The following is a 17,585-nucleotide window of genomic DNA, read 5'->3' as shown; positions in this document are numbered from 1 at the left end:
ATTTCCATGGTTATTGACATGAAATATTATTAGAACCAACATATTCCCCAATTAATGCTACTTGTGCTATGTGGAGTGCAAGAGATAGTATAATGACCTAAGTTGGTAATAATATTTTAGATATGTGGAATAACAATGTTATTACCCACCTAATGGACATGAGTACCACTTTGAGCCAACTCAAAATTATTTTCAAACATGAAATTAAACCTTAGCTTTTATTGTATAATAAATTATTTAGTTGATCTATGTTATGTCCTCAAGTTTGCTGGACTGGGAGCAAGTTATTAAGATACTCCTAGACAAAACTTAAAAAAATAATAATAAAGAAGAAAAAAAGGGCTTTCTTATAAGCCTAGTCAGTCTTATTGATGGGCTAAAATATTTTAGTAAAGAAAGGGGCCTGTAGTCTAGTTTAATGAGCAACAGGCCCCAAGTTAATTGGGCTTGTTTGTAATGCAATAAGCATTTAATGGGCCTGCAGTAGAGCCCATTTAATGGAACATCAGGCCCTAAAAGAATAAATCTTTATTAATTAAATTCTTGTGAGGTATCCCACTTATTTATAAGGGAATGCCACTTGTCCTATTGTAACAAGAGAGTTATTTTCCCTCCTCTAACCATTTTAAGTGGGTGGGACACATGCCACCATAGGAAGAAGGATTTATTTCCCCTCCTTTAACCACTTGAAGTGGAGGGACGCATGTCACCCTAGGGGAGAAAGTTAATTTAGTTAGACAGTTATGCCCTTAACTCCAATTAGATTGATGTATCTTTTGACATTTATTGTAAATGATTAAAGTACATAATTGATTCATATCATTGTGGTGTGTTTCTGTGAAATACCCTTAAACTAGACACTTAAGATACTCGTGTTAGTTTAGAATTTTCACAGCCGTTGGATAGATCTGGGGAGATTTATTTTTCCAAGGCTGACAGTGATGTACTGTCAAGTTGGTTGGGGTGGCTTGTCTCAGCTACCAGGGTGAGACCTGAGGTACATGCAATGTGAGTTTTCTTTAAACCCTGAATCGGACCAAAATTTCAGTATTACCCTAGACCTTGGAGATAGATGGGAAAAACTGGAGTGTTACACCTGACCCCTAGACTCGATTATGGTACTGCACTAGGTGTCGGATTGGGCTATCTTTGACATGCCAATTAGTGAGATCCATAGAGGGGGTCAAACCTGGGTATGTTGGGATAGTCTGAGAATTCACCTGAGTGGGTGATCATAGTGATAGGATTAGCCCCTTTGTCGGACAAAGTGAATGATCGGAGAATGCATTCTCTCTGATGGAAACCTAAACTGCCGGTAGTTGATTTCAACCGTTGAAATTTGTTTTTGCAAAATATATTTATATAAAAATATACATATATATATATTATGGTTTCAAAATGTTTGCAAAAAGGTTTTAATTCCTGGGATCCATGTGAGTAGAGAGTGCAAAACTGTTCCTTGCAACCGAGGGAGAGGTCCTCTCTTGTCGGACAATGTTTGATCATTATGGGTTGAGAGGTTAAGTGTATGACCATTGAGGGTAATACCTGATGGGCTAATCTTGCATGCCCACAGTCCTTGGGTTTTCATAAGTTGGCTGGACCCAAGGACCATTTAGTGTAAATGTTGGGTCTATATAGAGTCCATAGTGATGGACTCAGGGGTTCACTGTTTCCTACAGTGAATTCGGCTAGGCCTTGTAACAAAGGTTGGGCTGAACCCACGTGGCTGATGTGTAGATTAATGTTTGGGTCCCACGCCATACAAAGAGAGCTAACTGGGCTGCAAGTTAAGAGGTTAAGTGAGCACATAAATTTAATGGGCCTAAAGCCCAATTTCGAATTGGGTTAATTAGATTAATTAAATAGGGGCGGATCTGGGTTTGGATCAGCAGATAAGGATAAGAGGATAAGTCTTATCCACTTAAAGAGTCCAGATCCAAATAAAGATTTGGATCAGGAAACTCCTAATTTGATTAGGATTAAGTTGATTTTGAACTGTAGATAAGATAAAGGATTATCCTTATCACTTAAAGAGTCCAGATCCAAATAAAGATTTGGATCAGGAAACTCTTAATCAGATTAGGAGGTTGTCTCTTTAAGGCTATAAATAAGAGAGTAGGGCAGACATGAAAAAGACGCCTGACAAGACGCAACAAACTGCAGAGTTCTTCCCTGTTCTTGCCTACCCAGTTCGATCTCCACTTGTGGGAGTGGTCAAGAATTGTTCTTGATATTGCCTCTTGGTAGAAGAAGCAATCTGAAGTCGTGCTCACCATCCCTTTACTCCATTCTTGCTGAAGAATTCGGTTCTTGCTGAAGAGCCGTCCTACTGATCTTGCTTCACCTCACACTGTGTCATCTTCAGTGGAAGTAGGTTTTGGTTTTCTCCTTGGGCGTGAACACCTTCATTGGGAGTTACTGCTAATTCGTATCAGGTATATCCCTCTCCTCCTTTTTGGTTTCAGATCTGGTCTGGTTTGGTTCAAGATTTATCATTGAAAATGCAGTTTTCTAAAATAGGGAATTCGATTCATAGATGGGAGAGAGAGAAATTTTTGAAATTTCGCCCAACCTTTCTACAGGGTTCGGCCATCTGTATGGTGGATCTCTCATCCCTTCAAATTTCCCTCCTCTAACTACTTTAAGTGGGGGGGACACATGCCACCCTAGGAAGAAGGATTTATTTTCCCTCCTTTAACCACTTGAAGTGGGGGGACACATGTCTAGGGGAGAGAGTTAATTTCCTTCCTCTAACCACTTTAAGTGGGGGGGGACACATGTCACCCTAGTAAGAATGATTTATTTTCCCTCCTTTAACCACTTGAAGTGGGGGGACACATGTCACTTAGGGTAGAGAGTTACTTTCCCTCCTCTAACCACTTTAAGTGGGGGGGAGGACACATGTCATCCTAGGGGAGAAAGTTTTCTTCTCCCTCCTTAACCCACTTTAAGCGGGGGGACACTTGTCACCTTGAGAAGGAAGAGTTTTTTTTCCCTCAACCCATTTTAAGTGGGGTGACAATTGGCACTCTAAGAAGAGAGGAGTGGGGAGTTACTTAACCACCTCTCTCCTGTATATAAACCCCTCTTCTACGAGGAGAAGGGGCTAATGCCATTTGTTGGCTAATTCTATTCAATTGATAGAATTAACAACAACAAGAGACAAACTAAAGGAGAAAGAAGAGAAGATTGTGGTGTGGAAGAAAGGGGGAAGAGAAAGAGGAAGGTAGGGATTGCAATATTCCTCCTCCACCTCTTCATTATGATACTCTTAGAACTTCCTCTATTAGACTTATGTTTTTCCTTATACTCTTTTAACACACTTTCTTTCTTTGTTGTTATTCCTTTTTTTTTTTTCTCTTCTTCTTCTTGTCTCATTTTTTAATCATAGCCCTTGGACCAGATGGCTTCACCATGGCTTTCTATCAAGATTGTTGGAATGTGGTAAGAGAAGACCTTTGTGTTGTGTTTAAGGAATTTGAAGTAAATAGCAAAGTAAGCCCCGGAGTTAATGCCACTTTCATAGCTCTAATCCCTAAGAGAAAAGAAGCAAAAAACCCTAAAGATTTTAGGCCGATTAGTTTGGTGACTAGCATTTACAAAATCCTGGCTAAAGTGTTATCCTTGAAGATTAAAGTAGTGCTACCCTCCATCATTAGCCAAGCACAGGGAGCTTTCGTGCAAGGGAGACAAATAACAATTCAGATTCTAATAGCGAATGAATGTGTGGAGGAGATGAGAAAGTTTGGAAAGCAAGGGTTTGTTTGCAAGCTGGACTTAGAAAAGGCCTATGATCTGGTGGATTGGAGCTTCTTACTAGAAATCCTAGGGTGTTGTGGGTTTGGAGTTAGATGGTGTAATTGGATAAAGGGATGCATAAGTTCTTGCCTTTTTTCAGTCTTGGTTAATGGGGTAGTCAGGGATTTTTTCCCAATTCTTAGAGGTTTAAGGCAAGGTGACCCCCTTTCCCCTTTTCTTTTTACCCTAGTTGCAGATGTCTTTAGTAGCTTGATCTCGAAGGCAGACAGGGAAGGTGTAGTGAGAGGCTGGAGGATAGGAAGGAACGGGATTAGGGTGACCCATTTACAGTTTGCTGATGACCTAATAGTCTTTTGTGAAGGGGGTGATAGGGGAACAGTAAATAATCTCAAGTCTTTGATAGAGTGCTTTTTGGAGTATCAAATCTGGAAATAAATTTGGAAAAGAGCTGTGTGGTGAGAGTGAATCTGGATGAGAGGACCCTTGAGTCGGTGGTTGAGTCTTTAGGTTGTCCTATTTCCTATTGGCCTTTACAGTATTTAGGTCTTCCTCTTGGAGCCAACCCTAAGGACAGCACATTTTGGGCCCCGATTTTAGAAAAGTTTGAGAAAAGGTTAGCCTCGTGGAAAAGGAACTATATTTCTTCAAGGGGTAGAGTTACCTTATTGAGAGCTTCCTTAGCAAATCTGCCGATTTATCATTTCTCTGTGTTTAGGATTCTGGTCAGGGAAGCCAAGAAACTAGAGAAATTAATGAGAAATTTTCTGTGGGAGCCAGGGGAGGAAAAAAAGGATCACTTAATAAATTGGGGAATAGTGTGTAGGAGGAAAGAGGAAGGTGGATTGGGACTGGGGAATTTAGTTTTGAAGAATAAAGCACTCCTAGGAAAATGGTTGTGGAGATGGCCCCTAGAACAGGAGGGACTTTGGCATGAGGTGATAGCTAACATACATGGCAGTTTGGGCAATGGATGGGATGCTGGTGTATCGCGTCGAGCCACCCTGGCAACTCCTTAGAAAGCAATTCAGAGTATTCTTCCTCCTTTCCTCAACTGTATCAGGTATGATATCAATTCTAGTACTTCTATTTTGTTCTGGGAAGACATCTGGGTGGGCAATTCTGCCGTTAAGGACAGCTTCCCTTTTCTCTATTCCATTTCTTGCTACAAGGGTAAAACAATTTCTCACTTTCTCCCATCACCTAATTCTCCATCTTCTTTGAGTTGGGACTTTGGGTTTCATAGGAGTTTGAGGGATCATGAATTATCTTATGTTTCAGACCTGTTGTCAATGCTTGAAAGTGTTTTTCTGGACCTTTCCAATTCTGATGTGAGACTTTGGTCTCCAAACCCAAAAGGTTACTTCACATGTGCTTCCTTTTTCAAGTCCTTTTGCTCTCCCTTGGGACAAGTGGGGTTCCCAGCTAAGGAGATTTGGTCTAAACCTGTACCTCCTAAAATTACAATGTTCTGCTGGGAGGTTTTCTATAGGAAAATCAACACTTCAGATCTATTGCAGAAGAGGCGGCCTTCTATGTGTTTGTCTCCTAATTGGTGTGTACTTTGCAGGGATAATGGTGAGGATTGCTGTCACTTACTTTAACTTGTCCCTTTTCTGATGCTATTTGGGGTTGGATCTTTGCTTTGTTTGGTTGCAAATGGAATATGACCACAGCCATAGATCAGATCTTTGATCATTCCTTCTTTGTGTGGCCCACAAAAACTGGTAAAACAATGTGGAGAACCATTAGAGCTGCTGCTCTGTGGACAATTTGGGAAGAAAGAAATGTGAGGATATTCCAAGAGAAGGAGAGAAATTTTCAGAATGTAAAGGATTGTATTTTGACCAGGGCAATCCACTGGCTGAGATCATTAGATTCCTTCAAATCATACCATTTTGATGACATGTGGAGGAACTGGAGGGTTGTGTTTAGCAGCAGTAACAGAAAGAACAGGGTACTAGATGTGTGGGTACCCCCTTCAGAAGACTGGACAAAGCTGAATTTTGATGGTAGCAGCCAAGGAAACCTGGGGCCTTCAGGGATTGGTGGGGTGCTGTGAGATAAAGGTAGTAACATTCTAGCTTTGTTCTCAGGCTCTGTGGGTATAGGAGACTCTATCAGAGCTGAGCTCCTAGCGGCAGTACAAGGCATTCAAGTTGCGGATCAGTTAGGAGTTCAGAATTTGATTATTGAAGGAGACTCCAAAGTTGTTGTGGGTTGGCTAAAAAATCCAGATTCAGTGATCTGGTGCTACAGCGGTATTATGAGGAAAGCTAAATGATTCTCAAGGAACATGAATGTTATTTTTAAGTGGGTGGGTAGAACAGCCAACACCATAGCGGATGGGTTAGCTAAACAAGGGGTATCAAGGGAACAGTTATTCTGGGCAGCTTTGCAATTTTTTTGTTACTAGTCTGAGGTAGTACATTGTTGCTATTGTGGAGAGGTACCAGCTCGTGCCCCTCCTTTGGGAAGGCTGTATTGTAATATCCTATTGATTTTATTGAATAAAATTTTAATCATTTATCAAAAAAAAAAAACTGGGTTTTGTGCAATGCTAATAGCCACCTCGTTATCATAGTACAGGTGCCATAGCTTTGTACTCAGCATCAGCACTTGATCAAGCCACTTTTGATTGCTTCTTACTCCAAGTTACAAGATTGCCTCCTACAAGAGTACAACAACCAGAGGTTGATTTTCTATTCACAATTGCAACTACAAATTAAAAATAATAATATTCAAAATTAGTTTTTTATAAACTCATAGAACAATTAATAAATTAAATCCACATTTATATCAAAAAATGATTTTTAATCTCAAAAGATTTATATAAATAAAAGAACTAATAATGTAATAATTATTTTAGTACTCAAGATCTATAAATTTTCACATGATATGCATCTTAAAAATTTTATAAACTATTTATTAATATTTGAATTTGTATTAAATAACAATGTATTTATTATTTGCAAAAGTAAAAATATTGTTTACAAAAATATTGAATCTATCAAATTCACTAATGTACATTTATATAAAAAAATTGATCAAATATTTTAGAAAATTTAAATAAATAAAAATATTAATAATGGAATAATTATTTTAAAAATTAAAAATTATAAATTTTCGTAAGATATGTATATTCTAAGTTTTAATAGATTTGATATATGTTAAGATTATATATTTTTGTAAATTATTAATTGATATTTTAATTTACATTTTATAGTAACATTTTTGTTGTTTACAAAAATAAAAATATTATTTAGCAAACATTTGAGAATTATTTTTTTAGTTGACCTTTTAGTTAATATTAAAAAGTAAAAATAGTAAAATATCAAATAATTGATATAATAATTCAAATATAATAGTTGCATATACATTTTTACTTCTTTGGACTTTAATAGAAAATAAAACAATAATGGATTTGTACATGTATTAATTTGTAAAAATATATATAATATGTATCTTGAAATCTTGATTAATGTAATAACAATAAAGATTTATGATATCCATGCATCTCACTATATTAATTGTAATGTATTTCTTCATATATACCATTATTTGTGGTTGTTTTGACATCAAATTTAGTGTTATTAATATACTTATGGAATTTGTATGTATTCCCCTAACGTATCCAAGCATTTCCATATTTTTCATCCGTATCCATGCATTTCCAAAGTGAATCTGTATCCAAACTGTCCCATACAGTACCCGATACTGATACTTTAATCCTTGGTGTGCCATAGAAGATTCCACCAATATGCTGAACAAAAAATTTTGGGTGAATTACAAAGACCCCCTTGTACTATGGGGTCAGTGACAAAGTCCCCCCTATACTTTTTTTGTGACAAAGACCCCCCTGAACTTTAGCCGTTAGACAAATACCCCCTTGGCCGTTAAGTTAGATGACGGAAAGCGTTAACACCAAAATACCCCAGTAAACTTTTCTATTTTCTTTTTCTTGCCCTTTTTCTCTTAAAACCTATTTAACCTAGGAAATGGATATTTGATCTTGCAGAGTGATTCAAGCACATTAGATGATGATGATGATGATGTTGAATCCGAGAGTCAAAGCAAGTTATTGGTCCCAGCAAGCAACGAGTTACTGGTCTCGCCCTCGGGAACCCAGATTGGCTAGTTACAAGGGTGGGAATCTCACTCTTGGCGGAACAATCACCCCTCTCATCACCAATCTCTCTTTCCTCTGCCTAATCGACTTGCAGAACAATAGCTTCAGCGGTTACCTTCCAACAGACTTGGGCAAGCTCTTTCGGCTAGAGACGCTCGTTCTAGCTTCCTATGTCATCTGTGGAACCATACCCTCCTCGCTTAGCCTTTGTTCTAAGCTTGGGCTTCTTGATTTGTCTGATAATCAGTTTTACTGGTCAATCCCACCAGAATTAGGTATGCTATCCAACCTTCAAGATTTGACTTTTGTAAAGAATAACCTTACGGGTTCAATCCCTTCTTCCTTTGGAAACCTTTCCTCTCTTAACAACCTCATCTTTCTCTCAAACAATCTACAAGGATTCATTCCAAGTGAATTATGAGCTTGGCCAAGAACAGGTTTTCAGGTCATTTTCCATCCAATTTGTTCTCTACTTTACCCAATCTAGGTACCTTGTTTGTGGGTGGTAACTTGCTACAAGGACCAATCCCTACATCTCTCTCCAACGCTTCAAGCCTGAAACGACTTGATCTCTCATCCAACCAATTCATAGGACAGGTAGCCCTGCTCTGGAATCTTCCAAATCTTTTAATTATGAATCTTGAGATCAATGGTTTGGTAAGCAACGATGAAAACGGATTGGATTTCATCACCTCATTGCAAAATTCCACCCTTCTACAAGTTTTTTCTGTTGCTGCAAACCAACTCACTGGTCCTATTCCCTCCTCGATAGGTAATCTCTCAACTCAACTTTCTCTGCTAGTAATGGGTGAAAATCATCTTCAAGGAAATATACCAAAAGAAATTGGGAATCTACATAGTCTCATAATGTTGTCTATAGAATCGAATTCCCTAATCGGTAACATTCCTTGAATGTTTCAAAACCATTGTTTTTATTGTAGCCATTTCACCTAACTTCAATGGAGAAGACAATGAATAACATAAAGAGGGTAGTTTGGACATTTAAAAAACTTTAAACAGTTGGATGAAAATTTTTTCGAGTTAATTGACAGAACATTAATGGAAGGGGGTCTTTGTCTAACGGCTAAAGTTCAGGGGGGTCTTTGTCGCAAAAAAAGTATAGGGGGGACTTTGTCATTGATTCCATAGTACAAGGGGGTCTTTGTAATTTACCCAAAAATTTTCTATAGTTCTTGATTTTTTTTTTTTGGCAAAGTTTCAATACTCTTCTCTTGAGACCAACCAACCTTCAATTAGTTCTCCAAATTATTATTTAAAATTAGGCAATTAAGAATGAATAATTTCTTCATCAATTATCAACCAATAGACCTCAGCCTAGGCTTGGGCTAGCAATGGGGCCTAAATTACAAGCCCAGGCCTGTTCCTACATGGGACTAGGCTGGGCTTCTGGGCTTTCCGGGCCTAATGAAAAATATTTTAATATTCGTATAAAAAAGAAATGTATTATAAGCTTAAAGGAGTGTAATTAATGGGCAGATGATACATGATTGCTATTTTAGGAAAACGAAAGTAGTTGCCCCCAAGCAATAATAATTGCAAACTTACTATCAAGCAATTTTCTCCAAGAATCAGGGAATTTAAGGTTGGCACATGATTGCTATTTTATGAAAATGATAGTAATTGCAAATTTACTATCTATATAAATCTCCATAATTACTATTTGTCGTAAATTCACAATTTGCTATTTATAGTAAAAACCAAGCCTGATGATAGGAGCTCCAAGAGAAGGGGGATTTTTTTTTTTTTAATTGGAAACAGTAACTTTCATTAGCTTAAAAACAGAAATTCAAATTAGTGTAAGGTGACCGCTGATCATAAATTCAAATTACAACACAACCCAAAACAAAGACTCCTGATTCACCCCTTGCTTTGTTGGATTGTCAGCTAAAGCATTTGTTGATCTCCTAGTCCAATTTACATGTGTGCCCAACTCCCTTGTGAGGCTTAGTAATTCCCTTATAGGTTGTTTAAGGGACCACGTTCCCAAACTATTTGTTTGCAACCAACCTACTACTAAGTTTGAGTCTCCCTTCACTTCTAGCTATTTAATACCCAATTGCTTAGCCAATCTGAGCCCCTGGAGGAGGGCCATCACTTCAGCTCTAAGCGAGTCCCCCAGTCCTATTGGACCAAAATGCATAGCCAGGATTCTTCCTCCCGCATCTCTAAACACACCCCCATGTCTAGATGGTCTAGGGTTCCTAACAGAGTTACCATCAAAGTTTAGTTTCACATTACACTGCAGAGGGGACCAAATTGCTTGTATGGTAGATGATGAAGCAAAAGACCTTGCTAAAATACTCCAACCTCTATTCAAGTCATCTATAGAACATCCTTGCTTCTATAGAGTTTTCAGCCAATGAATGGCCTTGACAGTGATCCCTTCTATAAGTTCAGGAGCTTATTTTTCTATCCCTTGGAAAATCTTGTTATTCCTCTTTTCCCATACTACCCACAAGATAGCTGCCCTCGTTGTCCTCCACATCACCCTTTCTTTCTTCTTTGGTTGTTGGAAAAAGTTAGGGTCAAAATAAATCCACTACACTCGAGGGGGGATTCCACCTGCAGTCAAAGAGAGAGAGGAGAACCAATCCCATTGAAGGGAAGGGAGAGCCATCATATGGATGGCCGAACAATGCAGGGTGGCTGGGCGAAATTTCAAAAATTTCTTTTTCCCTTCTAGGAATTCTATTCCCGGATTTAGAAAAACTACATTTTTCAAGGTTTGTTCTTGAAACAAACTGGACCAAATTTGAAACCAAGAATAAGGGAGGGATATACCTGATTCGGAATCCACGCAAGTAGCTCCTAACATAGGTGTTCACGCCCAAAGAGGGTACCAAATCCCACTTCCCTGAAGATGACACAGCTTAGGGTGAGGCAGGATCGACAAAGAAATTCTTCAACAAGAATTGCAATCCTTCAGCAAGGATCCCACAGGGATGTGAGCACAACTTCAGATCTGATCCTTCTAGCAAGAATCAGAATCAAGAACCTTTCTTGATCAGTCCAAGAATGTGGAGATTGAACTGGGTAGGGCGGCAAGAACAGAGAGAAGATCTGGATTTGCAAAAAGTGTTTAATAGAAGGATTTCTCCCTCTATTTATAATCCTTCTTGGATCAGCTTCCTAATCATATCAGGAGAGGGTTCTTTGATCCAAATCTTTATTTGGATCAGAACTCCTAAGAGGATAAGACATATCTTATCCTCTTGCTGATTTAGAAGCAGATCTAAACTCAAATACATCCATCTCTTATTAATCTCATTAAGCCAGTTTGAATTGGGCTTTAGGCCCATTAAGTCATTAGGCTCACTTCCCCTTTAATTTGCTGGCTAGCTTGGCTCTCTTTGTATGGCGTGGGACCCTAGCATTGATCTCCACAAAAGCCATATGGGTTCAGCCTAGCCTCTGTTACAAGGCTTGGCCGAATTCACTGCTAAGGACAATGAACCCTTGAGTCCATCAGTATGGTTTCTTAGTAGGCTCAACATTTACACTAAATGGTCCCTGGGTCCAGCCACCTTATGAAGGCCCAAGGACTATGGACTTAAGTGAGATTAGCCCATTAGGTAAAAACCCTAAATGGTCTTATAGTTAACCTCTCGGCCCATAATGACAAGAGAGAACCTCTCCCTTGGCTGCAAGGTGCAGTGTTGCACTCTCTACTCACATGGATCCTGGGAATTAAAACATTTTGCAAACATTTTGTGAAGCCATAATATATATGTATATTTCTATATAAATATATATTGCAAAACAAATCTCAACAAGTTTGAAATCAACTGCTGGCAGTTTAGGTTTCCATCATATAGAGTGCATTCCCTGATCATTCACTTTGTTCGACAAAGGAGCTGAATTCTCAGACTACCCTAACATACCCAGGTTTTGACCCCCGCTAAGGATCTCACTGATTGCTATATCAAGGGCAGCCCAATCCAATACTTAGTGCAGTACCATAATCGAGTCTAAGGGTTAGGTCTCCAAGGTCCAGGGCATAACTGGAAAATGGTCCGGTTCAGGGTTTCAAGCAAACTCACACTACATGTGCTTCAAGTCTCACCCTGGCAGCTGAGACAGGCCACCCCAACCGACTTGGCAGCACATTAGTGTCAGCCTTGGTAGGATAAACCTCCCCAATTCTATCCAATGACTATGAAGAATTTAAACTAACACGAGTCTCATAAGTGTCCAGTTTAAGGGTATTACACAGAAACACACCATAGATAACACGAATCAATTATGTACTTTATTCATTTCAATAAATGTCAAAATGTACATGAATCTGATTGGAGCCAAGGGCATAAACTGTCTAACACCCATGTGAGAGCACTAAAAGGACAAGAAATTAATAGGTGATTCATCGTCTCACCATTCTTCAAGCAAAGGTTATAGACATGTGGGGACAAGCACCAATTTGGTCTTTTTCTTTGAAGCACTTCCAAGGTATTAATTTTTTGGAGAACCACTTCCCAACAAAAAGCCCTTTCCTTTGGAGGTATCGGAGCACTCTAGACTTCTTTAATAGGAAAGGAGGTGGCCAGGTTAGAAGGGAGCACTAGAGCATTGAAAAAGGAAGAACAAGAAAGAACAACCTGAAGAGGTTTCAGTCCAAATTCTACTATTAGGACAAGAATTGTCCAGAAAAACTGAGTTTAGAAGAGAAAAAAGTTCATTTGCCAATCCCACTTTTGAGTCCCTCAAACCTCTCCTTAGTCCCAGATCCCAAGAATCCTCAGAGATACGAAAAGAAGAAATAACTTGAAATTTGTTCAAAGAGAGGGAATAGATGTTCGGGAATCTATCCTTAAGGGGAGATTCTCCAATCCACGTGTCCTCGCAAAAAAGAACCTTATTACCCATGCAAGCATCATATTTGATGAAAGGAGAGAAAACGGGCAGGATACCAACAATGTCTTTCCGTGGGGAAAAACGAGGAGGAGATCAATGACACTTGGGAAATACTTGTAAAGTTTGATCAGACTAGAGTTTCATAGAAAATAAAATAAAGGAAAAACTAGAGAGAAAATAGTAGGAAGAAAAGAGAATAGTAGAGGAAGAACAAAGGGAGGAAGAGAGAATGTTGGGAGAATCTGTCTTGGGCAGTATAACAGCCCTATTCTTTATTATTTATATGATGTGTAAAATTAGAAGAATGCCCTACTACCTCCTAGAGTGTGTACAAAATAAATATAATAATAAAAAATATAAACTATGACATGTCAGCATGTATATAAGAAGAATAATCAACTTCTTAACACTCCCCCTCAAGCTGAGCATGGATGTTAATCATGCCCAACTTCTTTTTTGATGATTTTAATCATGCCCAACTTGTTAATATGGTGTACTTGGATTTAGGAACCCTTTTTGTGAATGTCTGCTAGCTGCTCTTTTGAAGCAATGAATGGAAGGCAAACTTCCCCAAAGACTACTCTTTCCTGTATAAAGTGTCTATCAACTTCGATGTACTTTGTCCTATCATGCTGAATTGGGTAATGACGAATATTGATGGCTGCCTGATTATCAAAATTCAGCATCATGGGGTTTTATAGTCAATTCCCAGTTCACCAAGAAGGGATCTAACCTGTAGAATCTTTGACACACCATGAGCCATGTCCTCTATATTTGGCTTCTGCACTAGAATGAACAACGACAAAAGGACACTGTTTCTTACTCTAGTAGACTAGACTGCCCCCAAGCAATGTACAATACTCAGAAGTGGGCCTCCTGTCATCGTCATTGTTGGCCTTATAACTGTTTTATCAAATTTTCCTTTTAGCTTAAGTTTATTCTCCTATTGCATAGGATTCCTGATTCACTCCTCGGTCATATCCATCCCAGTCTAATTCTCTAGGTGACATCCTTAATCTCTCCCTTATCATTAATTATTGAACCAAGGCGATTAAAGAGATCATGTCAAAGTGTCTCTTGGTCTCCATTTCTCAATTCACTATACTATTATTATTAAATTATCATTGTATATATTCAGTTATATTCCTACTTGGTTGTTTTAATTTAGAATGATTAGTATAGTATAATATAATGTTCTCTAAACTTTTACAGAATTTGCACATTTTCGTGAAACCAAAGAATTAGATGTCCATTTGATGTTTCTCCTTTCTCGTAAGGACCAACATTTCAGTGAAATCAAAATTGTAAACCTTGGGGAAAAACCAAAATAGTATTGATGTATCCAAGAGCCAACTCTTCAGTTGAGATAAAGCTGCTGTTATTGCTGATGGCTCTGCCAATGCCAATGGCAATGACAACCATGTATTTTATGCAAATCTGATAGAGGTTCTAACATTTTACTGATAAATAACATCATTTGGTCAAGTTTTGGGGCTAGTTGGTTGAACTGTATTGACCTGGCTGGGCTGATTTTTTGTTTACATTTTTTTGGTTAGTTTTAGTAATTGTGTATTGTTATGTTCTGCATGAAGAACTAGTTTAACTTTATCCAATATCTATATCCTTATTTTGGAATGGCAGCTTATTTACTTCTTTTTATTGTTTGAAGTACTTACTCAAACTTCCATGTATGCCGCAGAATTTCTGTTGGAAGCTCAGATAAAGACATTATTGGATCATGCCTACTCTGTGGTTCTCCTTATGATGATTATTCATCAAGATGCAGATGCACTTATTGTCGGATGTTGGTTTTGGTGTGTGGCAGTTGCCAGGTTTGAATACTTAAAATACTAGTTGGATTTGTCATATCATTGACTTGACATCAAGAACTGTACAAGGTGACTACCTTGAATCTTAGAGATTTTTTACCAGTTCGTTGCCCATAATTTATGGAGATTTTTTGGTCTAAATCTCATTTTCTTGAGATTATGGTTGGATATTTTGGGTTTTTCTTTTTTGTTTCTACCAAGAAATTGACAAAAATGAGTTTTGAGTTTATCTAGTCCTCAATTCCACTCACTATGTTCTTCATGAAATATGGAAGTTTGATCCATGGCATGTTTCTCGATCAGTATGCGAGGAATCCTGATGTTGTACCTTAGTTCTATAGTCCCTGTTGTACACTATCATAGTATTCTTTCCTTCTTTTTACTCTTCTTTACCCCACAAGGGCCTCTCTCTCTCTCTCTATATATATATATATATATTCTGACTCTCTAGGGAGAGGTCGATGGATTTCTATTTTCTCCCTAAACCGGTTGTGCTCTCTTGTTCGAACTGATTGTGTGGCATTGTATCAGAGCAGGTTGCTCCATAGACTGTTTCTGCTCCATGCTCACTCATTAACCTCTCAAACCTTGATAGTTTCTGGACTCATCGACTGAAGCTAGGGCTGTTTCAGTCAACACTAATCCTGGTTACTCTGTTCTGCGATTTCAGCAAGGGAAAAGTTCATAGAACTCCTTGGGAAAGCATCTGTTCGAAGTGAATCTTTAACTGGTATGTCACCCAGACCGGGTTTACTTACTCAGAAAATTTCATTATGATTGGACAAGTATTTAGGGAGTTCTGATCTTTCCTCTCTTGGATGGCAGTCTCTGGAAATCTGCATATCAGGTTGGTGAATCTGACCTATCTGCTCAATCTTATATCGTTTGTTTCTGAGAACCCTAATTTTAGAGTTGCGCTAGGGTATTCTCACTCCTTAAACCACTCAGTTGTATTTTGGATTCAGTTCTGGAGAGTATTTTCCTTCTCTCCAGTTCAACAGTCCTGAAACTCTGCTGGTTTTGACTGTTATCACTCAAAAATATCAGGTTGGATCCTTTTTTTGAAGGATTCTGATTCCTTCATAGCTTGGTATATCTCTGTGAGTTGCATAACTGAGGTGAACGACTATATATATATATATATATATATATATATATATATATATATATATATCTGCTGGGCCTAGGAATGGCAATGGGGCGGGTTTGGGGTGGGAATTACATTCCCCATCCCCGACCCCGACCCCGACCCCCAAATCACCCCCCATCCCCGTCCCTGATCCCCGACGGGGAAAGGATTCCCCCCTCCATCCCCGACCCCGACGGGGATGAATTCCCCATTGGAGACCCAAATCCCTGGATTTCCCATCTTCTCTCTTTTTATTTTCTCATCACGACATTAATTTTAAAAGTTGAGAGAAAGACTGAGAGTATGAAAGACTGAAACTGAGAGAGAGAGAGAGAGGGGACCATTGCGAGAGTTTAGGTCGACGATGAGAGAGAGTCCGAAGGTTGAAGGAAGATCTTTGTTCTTTGAGTATCTCTTCTCTTAGTTCTCTGGCCTTTGTCGAGACTTGGGACTCGAGTATCTCTTCCTCTCCTCTGTTCGATGTCCGATGGGCGAGTGGGCAATGGCGACAGTTAGCGATGGCGGTCGGTGAATTGGTGACGAAGACAAAGCTAGGGTTTACTGGTTGAATCGCCTCTCTAGTCTCTTCTCTCTGTCGAAAACTCGGTTAATTTTTAGAACTTTAGTCGAAGGGTTTTTGAGTGTTTTACTGTTTTACGAATAAATTAAAAATTATTATAATTATATAATATATAATATTATATTATATATGATATATAATTTATAATTATAATATTAATCGGGGGCGGGTCAGGGTGGGGATTGCATTCCCCATCCCCGTCCCCGAACCTGATCGGGGATTCAGGGGTCGCCCCATCCCCGACCACGGCCCTGCCAAAGTGTCCCCCATACCTGACTTCGTTGAGTCGGGGAGCCCGGGTACCCGTCGGGGACGGGGAAAATTGCCACCCCTAGTTGGGCCTGATCTCTCTGCCACTTCTCTGTATGGTTTGCTTTGGCATTGCTGTCAAGAGTGTCTCTTCTGAGAGATTCTCTTGGTTGATTGCTGGGACAATGATTTCAGCAATTGCATAATCTTTGGATCAAATATAGAGATTAACAATCCTTGAAATTAGTTACCAGGACTGTTACATCACTCTTAGATGGTTTTTTTTTTCTTGATTGAAATGGCTGAAAAGGAGGACATTATGCCGGTGAAGTTCGATGGGACTAACTACAGCATGTTGAAGTTCCATTTTGACTTTGTTGTTGTAGGAAAAGGGCTCGAAGGATACTTAAATGGGGCTGTTAATAAACCTGATGAATCAGATACTAAGGCATTTTCCCAATGGAAACTTGTCAATGGGAAAATTATCTCCTGGATTCTCAGCTTTGTTGTTTCTCACATTACCAAGGTTCAAAGTATCGGAAACGCAAGGTGTATCGGAAAGGTAATTTTAAGAGACTATCGAGATACGCTTTGGAAACGTATAGATACAGACGAAAAATCAAGATATGCATGTATACACTAGAAAATCCTTAAAAATATGAACAATAATAAAAAAATGAGTTTTATGTGAGTATAACTAATTTATTTAAACATAAAAACCATTCTTTAATGATTTATATAAAGTATCGGGATATAATTAGTAACCATTGAAAAATAATAGAACTAAAATGTTTGTATTTATACTAATATTTGTTAGTTAATATTTTTTTGAAATCATTTATTAGTTAATATTTATTATATATAGAATTAGATAATATTTATTATGTATACAAGTTAATATATACCTTAATTTTTAATAAATCAACATAACTTGTATTCATCTTATTATTATATAAATATTAATAATCAAATTTATAGCATTTGTCAGGAAACATCCACCAAGGCAAGAAAGATTACTTAAGTATAAAAAGACGTCTT

The 17,585-nt window shown here is 38.3% G+C and overlaps 1 protein-coding gene across 1 annotated transcript in view; it reads left to right on the top strand.

The window, feature by feature from the left end:
* Nucleotides 1–17,585, top strand: part of LOC104605019 (rhodanese-like domain protein) — a 101,010-nt gene that overhangs the window by 63,745 nt on the left and 19,680 nt on the right. Inside the window, exon 7 of the mRNA XM_010269609.2 lies at nt 14,460–14,592. Coding sequence (XP_010267911.1) covers nt 14,460–14,592 — 133 coding nt within the window. The remainder of the gene's footprint in view (nt 1–14,459; nt 14,593–17,585) is intronic.

The sequence above is a fragment of the Nelumbo nucifera genome, chromosome 4, assembly GCF_055504915.1.
Source record: "Nelumbo nucifera cultivar China Antique chromosome 4, China Antique-T2T, whole genome shotgun sequence".
Classification (NCBI taxonomy): domain Eukaryota; kingdom Viridiplantae; phylum Streptophyta; class Magnoliopsida; order Proteales; family Nelumbonaceae; genus Nelumbo; species Nelumbo nucifera.
This window is presented reverse-complemented; position numbering and strand designations above follow the sequence as displayed.